The 8,445-nt window shown below is 63.6% G+C and overlaps 3 protein-coding genes across 4 annotated transcripts; 2 read left to right on the forward strand and 1 right to left on the reverse strand.

The window, feature by feature from the left end:
• The first annotated feature begins 14 nt into the window (after positions 1 to 14).
• Positions 15 to 1,277, forward strand: RPP21 (ribonuclease P/MRP subunit p21). 2 transcript variants are annotated; one of them, XM_056323054.1, is made up of 5 exons: positions 16 to 158; positions 410 to 501; positions 602 to 684; positions 921 to 1,025; positions 1,127 to 1,264. In XM_056323054.1, exons 1-5 carry the CDS (start codon positions 54 to 56, stop codon positions 1,153 to 1,155), a joined length of 414 nt encoding a protein of 137 aa, XP_056179029.1. In that variant the 5' UTR covers positions 16 to 53; the 3' UTR covers positions 1,156 to 1,264. The 2 variants fall into 2 exon arrangements, with proteins under 2 accessions (XP_056179028.1, XP_056179029.1); XM_056323053.1 differs by lacking the exon at positions 602 to 684 and having other exon boundaries at positions 15 to 158; positions 1,127 to 1,277.
• GNL1 (G protein nucleolar 1 (putative)) lies at positions 1,238 to 5,036 on the reverse strand. The gene is made up of 12 exons (XM_056322964.1): positions 4,877 to 5,036; positions 4,667 to 4,790; positions 4,449 to 4,579; positions 3,853 to 4,046; positions 3,688 to 3,759; positions 3,402 to 3,594; positions 3,219 to 3,314; positions 2,816 to 3,019; positions 2,269 to 2,447; positions 2,034 to 2,181; positions 1,653 to 1,793; positions 1,238 to 1,540 (listed from the first exon to the last, which is right to left on the reverse strand). Exons 1-12 carry the CDS (start codon positions 4,950 to 4,952, stop codon positions 1,329 to 1,331), a joined length of 1,770 nt encoding a protein of 589 aa, XP_056178939.1. The 5' UTR covers positions 4,953 to 5,036; the 3' UTR covers positions 1,238 to 1,328.
• Positions 5,037 to 5,195: 159 nt separating this feature from the next.
• ABCF1 (ATP binding cassette subfamily F member 1) lies at positions 5,196 to 7,892 on the forward strand. The gene is made up of 10 exons (XM_056323058.1): positions 5,196 to 5,461; positions 6,197 to 6,243; positions 6,311 to 6,394; positions 6,575 to 6,707; positions 6,871 to 6,905; positions 7,102 to 7,206; positions 7,324 to 7,388; positions 7,485 to 7,550; positions 7,656 to 7,733; positions 7,817 to 7,892. Exons 1-10 carry the CDS (start codon positions 5,395 to 5,397, stop codon positions 7,890 to 7,892), a joined length of 756 nt encoding a protein of 251 aa, XP_056179033.1. The 5' UTR covers positions 5,196 to 5,394.
• The last annotated feature ends 553 nt before the right edge of the window (positions 7,893 to 8,445 follow it).

Consider the following 8,445-nt stretch of genomic DNA (forward strand, 5'->3'; position numbering starts at 1 on the left):
ATTTGCCAGAAGGGCGGAAGGAGGCCCCGCCTCCCGGGGGCTGGCGCCGACCAATGGGAAGAGCCGGCTCCGCCCAGTGGGCAGGGCCAACGCGGGGCGCGATGGCGGCACCGGTGCGGGATCGGGAGGCGCTGCAGCGGCTCAGCTTCCTCTTTCAGGTGGGACGGGGGCGCCTCGGGGGGGCGGTGGGGGTCCGAGGGAGCGGGGGTGGCGCCTGCGGGTAATTATAGGGGTCTGGGGGAGGGCTGTGGGGGGGGCTCTATGCAAGCTATGGAGATCTGCGGGGACTTGAGGGGGAAAATGAGGGGCTCAGGGGGGACTCTATGGGGCAGGGGGTGGACTGTGGGGCTGGGGAGGGTTATTGGGGGGGCAGAGTGGGGGGTCTGCAACTGTGCTCACCCCTCTGCAGGCTGCACACTGGGTGCTGCCCCACAGCCCTGCCCTCGCCCGCTTCTACTGCAGCACCCAGCGAGGGGCCGCCCGCCGCCTTGTCCTGCGCATGTGAGCTATGGGGACTTGGGGGGCCACCCCACAGCGGGGTGGGGGGTGGTGGCACGATGGGAGTCCTGACCCCCCCTATTGTGCACATGTTCCCACACAGGGCACCTTCGGTAAAGCGGGCCGTGTGCCGCCGCTGCTGCTCTCTGCTGCTGCCTGGGGCTGGGGGCTGTGTGCGCCTGCGAGGTGGGACTGGTGGGGGCTGCATCACTGCCCACCCCGGAGGGTGTTTGAGGCAGGGGAGGCAGGGACAGGTGGAGGGGAGAACAGGGGTCATCCCAGGGGGGTATGGGGTTGTGGGTAGGTGGGGAGAGAGGTGAGGGGGGTAAAGAAGAGTACCCCCTATGCCTGGGGTCCCTGGGGGGGCTGTGGGGCAGAAGGAGGGGGGGGGCCTGAGCCTGACCCCCAGGTCCCTGCCGCAGGAGGGGGGCAGCCCCACATAGTACTGCACTGCCAGAGCTGCCGACGCCGACGCCGCTACCTCTGCCAGCAGAAGCACCGCCCCCTCGACCAGGCCACGCCCACCGGTCAGTGAGGGGCGGGATGACGCTAATAGGGGTGGGCCTAAGCCAAATAAGGGAAGAGGTGGGTGGGACTGTCAGATCGATCGCGCCATCTCTCCCCCCAGGCCCTGCCCCAGAGGACAGCCCAGCATGAACCCTACCCGGCGACAGAGCACCGACGGGACCTCCGACTGGTCCGCACAGAAGCTGCCTTTAACCAACCAGGAGGCACTGGCTGCAGAAATAAACCTCCCTTTATTTCATATATGGTATTAGCACAGTGGTATATGTCTTGACCTCTGATTGGCTCCGCCCCGAGGGGCGGGGCTAACACTCATCCTCTCCCAGCAGCGCAAAGGGGTTGTGGCCAGTGCTGGCAGGGGGCGTGGCCTCCACAGGCTCCACCTCCTCACCGCTGTCACTCCCCTCCTCCTCCGAGGTGGACCCCTCCCCAGGGGGGGCCGAGCCCCTCGCACCTGGGTCCCCCTGCTCCTGCAACGCCGCCAGCGCTGCCGTCTCAGGGTGCTGCTCCCACAGATCTGAGGGGGGAGAGGAAGGCACCGTGACCCAGCATCCCACTCAACCTCCCCCTCCCCTTCCCAGGATGAACCTGGCACCCCCCGAGGCTGGGAATGGTACTGGGGGGCTCACCCTTCTGGGCGGCATAGCCAGGGGGGCGCAGGCAGAGGCGGAGTCGCCCATCCGCTGCCAGCCGCAGGATGCTGTTGGCCGCCCGGTAGACATCGTTACGGGCTGCCTTTGCTGTCTTGTAGCCTCGCTTCTCAGCCCAGGCTGAGGAAAACACACATGAAAAAAAATAACAACAGTAAATAATATAATAAGTAGCAAAAAGTACTAAAGTCATATATATAATAATTAATAAATAGTACCAAATAGCAAATATCTAAAAAACAACAATATCATTTAATTGTTATTGTTACTAAGAAATTAACCAATGGCAAAACTAAATAACTAATGGCAAAAGAAAAAAAACCCTCCGATTTTAATTCATTCCCACCACAAACAGTGCACCTTCGCAGATGTCCCAGGCGGTCCAGCCGGCGGCGGTGCTGGGAGGCCGCAGCTGGAGCAGCAGTGGCAGCGGGAGGCGGGAGGCCAGGAAGCCCACGGCCGAGTAGGGCTCCTGCAGCTGCGAGATGGGGTAGACGCCCGCCAACACCTTGGGGAGGGGGGGACACACAAACAGGCAGGGCTCAGCAGGAGCAGGCGAGGCTCTGTAAGGGCTGGGGAGGGGGCTGGGACCCACCTGGAGAGCCGGGGGGGCGTGGGAGGGGAAGACGAGGCCTGGGCAGTCGCAGAGTCGGACACGGGGGGTGAGGAAATGCGTCTGGAAGTAGCGGGTGCGGCCAGGGGCACGGGAGACACTGACAGCGCTGCGCCCCACCAGCGCATTCAGCACCGAAGACTTGCCCGCGTTCGGCAGGCCTGTGGGGAGGAGCCATGCCTCCTCAGGCCACACCCCCTCTCAGGAGCCACACCCCCCTAGGCCTCACCCCCACAGCACAACAGAAGACCAACCAGCTCCCCTCCTCTTCTCCTGGTGGGCAAGGACACCGCCATAAGCCCCGCCTCCAGGGTCAGCCCCCACTCCTATCTGCCATAAGCCCCACCCCTCACAACAGGCCACACCCCCTACATGAAGCCCCACTCACAGATAAGCCCCCACCTTTCTAGGCCCCCCACCCCCTCGATAAAGCCCCACCTGATTAGGCCCCACCCCCTGACAAAGCCCTGCCCCCCAGTTAAGCCCTCCCCCGTTATGCCCCATCACTAGGCCAAGCCCCGCCCCTTACCAACACAGCCCAGCGTGAGGATGCCATGCCGGTAGCGCTCCCACTGCCGGGGGGCCACCATGGCGCCAGCGCTGTCCTCGTCATCGTCACCCGCCTCCTCACCATCCCCCACCTCCTCCTGCTGCTCTTCTTCCTCCTCTTCCTCTCCCCGTGCCGCTGCCTCCTCCGCCCGGTCCAGCCGTGCTCGCCAGCTGCTCAGGTCCACTGCAAAACCCATGGTGGGTGATGGAGGGCGCACCCGGGGGACCCACCCCAGCACCCAAAGGGATCCCCCCCCAAACACCGCCTGCCTGGGACACCCATCCCACCACGAAGCTCAGCAAGGTTTGCATTACACAAGGAGTGGATGGAAGACCCCACCCCACTCAGCCAGCACCCATGGGTGCTCCCCTTCCTAGCTCACCTTCTCCCCCTACAATGCTCTCACAAGCTTCCAGCAGCTGCCGGGGTCCCACAGCTCGGCTCCATCCACCCCCCCGCCTCTGCCGCCGTTGCAGCCCTGGGGGAGAAACAATGCGGTGGTGGTGGGCGTCAGAAACCCTGGGTGTGTCCGTCCCCTCCCAACCCTGACCAACTGGGTCCCTACCAGACGTGGGGGTCCGTTGGGGGGCAGAGGTGAAGGGGACAACGCGGGCGGAGGGGAAGCGGCGGCGCAGGAGGTGGCTCCAGGCGGTGGCCACAGCAGGCGAGGTCAAGTCCACTTTGTTAAGGATGAGGATCAAGCCCTTCCCCAGCTCCCGCGTCACGTGCGTAGCCAGCGCTGGCGGCACATTCAGTGCCTGAGATGGAGCAGGGAGACACATGGGGGGTTAGCTGCACCCCTGTAGCCTGATTCCCCCCACCCAGGATACCTGGCTCCTCCTTGGACTCACCGGATGCCGGGCGTCAGTGATGAGGAGGATGATGTCAGACATTTCCAGCACCCGCCAGAGCTGCCGCCATGTCTGGGCAGGGTGGAGGACAATGACACAGTGACCCTTCCATCCCATAACACCCCCATGATGACCCCTCAGGATCCCCCGCACACCCCCTCTCACCTCCAGGTTGTGCTCGAATGGTGCCACACCTCCTTCATCATCGTCACCATTGCTGCCCCCCTCCTCAGCCCCCTGGGGGTGCTGGTCCTCCCGGAGGGATCGGAGGAAGGCACTGAAAGCTGCCTCCTCCCGCACACGCAGCTCCTCCGGGCTCATGGCGAAGCTCCAGGGTGGCCGACGTGGGAAGTCCAGCCCTAGCATCCAGCAAGCTGGGTCCCAACAGCCCTGGGACCCCCCTCCAGGGGATATTCACCCATCCCAGGGACTATTTTCCCTACCTGGGGGCCACTTCCCTCCCCCCCATGTTCCTACTTGACCTCTCTGGGCCTACCTCAACCATTTTTAGCCTCCATCTTTAAGCCAATTTACTCTTAGGTGATTAACTACACCCCCTCCTAGGGCAAATCCCCCTCCCCGGGTGTTAGCTACATCCCCCAGCACTTTATTGCATGCCCCCCCCCCAGCACTTAACTACACCCCCCCCCCCCCCCAAAAGCCCTAGCCCTACTTTCTCTGCTTATCTGCCCCCCCTCCTCAAGTTACTTATCCCCCCGCCGGTGTATTTTCCCCCTTCCCCAGGTCTTTCAGCCCCTCACCAAGGCCGTAGATACTATCAGGGTCCAGCTCAAGGGCGGTCTCGGGCAGCAGCTCCAGCAGCTCCTCCTGAGCCCGGCGCCGGCGGCGCGCCAAGGCTTCGGCCCGCGGCCCCCCCAGCTGCAGCCGAAACCTGCCACATACCGAGAACTCACATAGACACGCGGGTCCCCCTCACCTACCCGGGCGCCCTGCATCGCCCCGGGCCTCTCACGGTTACCTGCCGGGGTCGTGGCGGCAGGGAGGGGGCCACGGGTCTCCCGCTTCAACCGGGGCCGCATCGCTGCCCCGTTCCCGGCTCCCACTGCGGCTCCCCGGGCCCGAGTCCGGCCCTGCCGGGGCATCTGCGGACAGAGAACGGAGTGTCAGGGCCCAGCCGGCCACCGCTACAGGGCCCGGCCGACACTCCAGGGGCCCCGGCCCCGCTCACCACCCCGTTTCCGTTCGCGCCGATCGCGCAGCTGCTGCTTCTTCCGCTTCGCGCTGAACGGCCGCTTGCGAGGCATGACGGGAGCTCACGTGCCGGGGCGGAGCCGGCCGCATCCAATAGGAGCTGCGGAGGGCGCGGGGAGGAAGGAGGAGTAGGAGCCAATGGGAAGGAGGATTACCTCAGCGCCGGGGCGGGACTAATCGCTGAGCGAGCTAATGGTGGGATCATCTAGCCAGGATAGACGGACCAGCGCAAACCAATAGGAGAGCACGTTACCCCAGAAGGGGGCGGGATAAACCCCCGAAAGCCTATGGGAGGAGGGATCACCATACAAGAAGGCGGGACGTAGCAGCCCGGCCCGAAACGGGGTCAGCGGGCGGGACTCGTTATTCAGCGAACCAATCGGAAGTAGCAACGGCCCGGGCCGGCGAGGTGGCGGACCGGAAGCGGCGCCTCTGCCAGTCGGCGCTCTAGGCGCATCTCTGTGGTTGCGCAGGCGCAGTACGCGGCGCCCGGCCATGCCGAAGGGAGCGCGGCCGGCGGCGGCCAAGCAGGAGGAATGGCGGGGGGAGGGCGATGGGCAGGGTAAGCCGGGGCAGCTGGGGCCCTCCGGCGGCGAGGGAGGGGTGTCAGGACACTCGGGAACTTGGGGGGGAGGGACCCGGGTACCTGGGCCCCTGACAGGAGAGTGAGGCCTGTGGGAGTAGGGGGCTGTGACAGCGGGAGGCCTGGAGTCTTGGGGGGGGGGGGGGGGGGGGAAATGAAGCCCTTGGGGTGGGAATTAGCTCTTTGGGGGCAGGATTTACACTTTGCGGGGTGACTAACACTTTGGGGGCGGATTAACTCTTTTTAGGGGAGGGAATTAACCCTTTTTGAGGAGGGTCTAACCCCAGATCTAAACCCTTTCTGGGGGAATTCACTCTTTTGGGGAACAAATTAAATCTTTCGAGGGGAATTGACATGTTTGTGGGGGGATCAGCTCTTTGGGGGAGGTTAACCATTTTCGGTAGGAAATTAACCCGTCGAGGGGGTAGAATTAAGCTTTTCTGGGGGGCCTTGGGCGCCTCGGTGTGTTGGTGGGGGGGCAAAGCGGATGGGAGGGAGGGGAAGTGCCCAGTCGGCTGGTTCCCCTGGGTCCCGTAGCACGTGGTGGGGGTTGGCAGGGGGCAGCTGGGTCCCTTGTGGTGGTGGGGGGCGCGGGGTGGCCCTGGGCACCTGGGTCCCTCATGGCAGAGTGGGGTGGGTGAGGCAGAGCCTGCTCAGACGCCTGGGGCCTCATGAGTGATGCTGTTTTCCCCTCCCTTCCCACCCGCCACGCAGACCAGCAGGTGAAGAAAGGCAAGAAAGACCGGCGAGGCAAGAAATCGGTGAGCGCTTGACCCCTGACCCCTGACCCTAACCCTGCCACCCCTGACCTCTGCTCTTTGCCCTTAGTTCTTCGAGGAGCTGGCAGAGGAGGAGAAGCCGGCACCCGCTGAGGTCCCCACCCCCTCGGAGAAGGAGGCACCACCCCAACAGGTTCGTTAGGGCTGTGCTAATGAGGAATGTGGAGCTTATTGAGATAAAGAGGTGGGGCTAAGGAGGGTGGGGCTGGGGGGGGGGGGGGGGGGGGGACATTGGGGTACCTGGGGCTTAATGAATGGAGAGATGACAAGTAATTAAGCAGATGCTTAACGTGTTTTCCCCGCTGTCCCCAAGGCCTCCCGGAAGAAGCGAGACCGGCGGAAAGAGCGGCGGCGGCCAGGGGCAGAGCCTGAGCCTGAAGAAGTAGAGCTTAGCCGGCGCCTGCAGGAGCTGGCAGCTGCTGGCAGTGAGGAAGAGGAGGAGGAAGGTGAGTCCCGCGAGGGTGGGGGGTCCTTTATCACCTTCCCCCCACCCCCAGGAGCAGTGAGTCTGCCTGGGCTAGAGCGTCCCACCAGGAAGTGCTGCTCTAGGGCTTGGCTGACCTGCAGCTCTATGGCTCCTCACTAAACCCATCCCCGTCTCCCCCACAGCACCAGCCCCCAGGAAGGGGGGGAGGAGGAGGAAGGTGAGTGTGCGGGGAGGGTCCCCAAAATATGAAGTGGGCGGGACACCCTGAAAATGGGGAGAAGCAAGAATATGGGGAGAGGAGACTGAGGGAAAGGAGCCAGAATTTGGGTCTGGGGAACTGGGACTCCTGGAAATACTTTGGGGGGAAATAATTTGGGGTCCCTGGTCCACACCCCGTCATGTTCCCCTCCCAGGGTGGCAATGTCTTTGCGGCATTGAGCCAGGAACAGAGTGAGGAGGAGGAGGAGGAAGATAAAAAGGACGAAGGCTCACGGCCCGGCAAGAGCAAAAGCAATAAGGTGGGGGTACCTGGATGCCTGATTCCGCTTAGGGGTGGGGGCACCCCAAAAGCTGGATCATGTTTGAGGGGAGGGGCCTGGATGCCTGGGTCCCCCCTCTCTGACAGTTCCGGGCAGGAGGAAGAGGAGGGTGAGAAGAGAAGAAAAGCCGGAAGAATGAAAAGACCAAGGCAAAGCGGCAGGTGAAGGAGTGGTTTGGCAGGGGAGGACACCCCGGGGTTGGGGGATCCCCATGCTTTGGGGTCTCACCCCACTGTTCCCCCCCACACACACCCCAGGGAAAAGCCCCCAGCGAGGATGAGGCCGAAGGCTCTGATGAGGATGCGCAGCCCAAAGGCGGGAAGGTGAGGGGGTGGGGCAGGGCCGTCCCAGAGGCCTGGGTCGTTTGCGGGGGGATGGGGGAGCTGAACCCCACCACCATACTGTGTCTGTGTACCTGCCCGCTGCAGAACAAGTTTACGGCTCTGCGTGATGATGATGATGATGATGAAGATGAGGCCGAAGAGCCCCGGAAGGGCAGCGAGCCTGTGAGTCCCTTGGGATGAGGGGGAGGGGGGAGCCCCCCAAATACTGGGGGCTGATGGCAGGGGGGTGCTGTCCCGTATCACAGCATGAGGAGGAGGAGGAGGCTGGGAGGAAGGCCGAGCCCGACGCCCGCGTCAGCAAGAAGGAGAAAAAGAAGATGAAGAAAGCAGGTGAGGGGGGGGCGGGGGGGCAGAGCATGGTTCTAAATGGGTGTGGCCTGTGAGGGCGTGGCTTTGGCGCTGACCCCGCTCCTTTGTCTCCCCCCCCGCCCCCCCAGATGGAGTACGAGCGACAGGTTGCTACCATAAAGGCGGCGGCGGCGGCAGGCGAGAACGACTTCTCAGTGTCACAGGCCGAGCTCTCCTCGCGACAGGCCATGCTGGAGAATGCCTCTGACATCAAGGTGACCCTGACACCCACCCTGGGGACCCCCCAGATCCCCCCAAAAGCCCCTCAGGTGGTACCTACTTTCTCCCGCCTCTGTGAAGTGGTATCTTCCGTGTTCCCCCTCTTACGCTAGAGAGATGGAATCTTCCGTCCCCCAGTGGGGCTGCATCTGGTACAGAGATGAGCGGAACTGGGATGCACTGTTATATGGGAATGGGGGTGGGGTGGGGGAGGGGGGAAGTGGGCCGTGCCATTTTATTGGGGGATGGGGGGTTTGGACCATGCCATTGTAGTGGGGAGAAGGGGATTGGGTCACCCCATTATACA

This window comes from Falco biarmicus, chromosome 21, assembly GCF_023638135.1.
Source record: "Falco biarmicus isolate bFalBia1 chromosome 21, bFalBia1.pri, whole genome shotgun sequence".
Taxonomy (NCBI): Eukaryota; Metazoa; Chordata; class Aves; order Falconiformes; family Falconidae; genus Falco; species Falco biarmicus.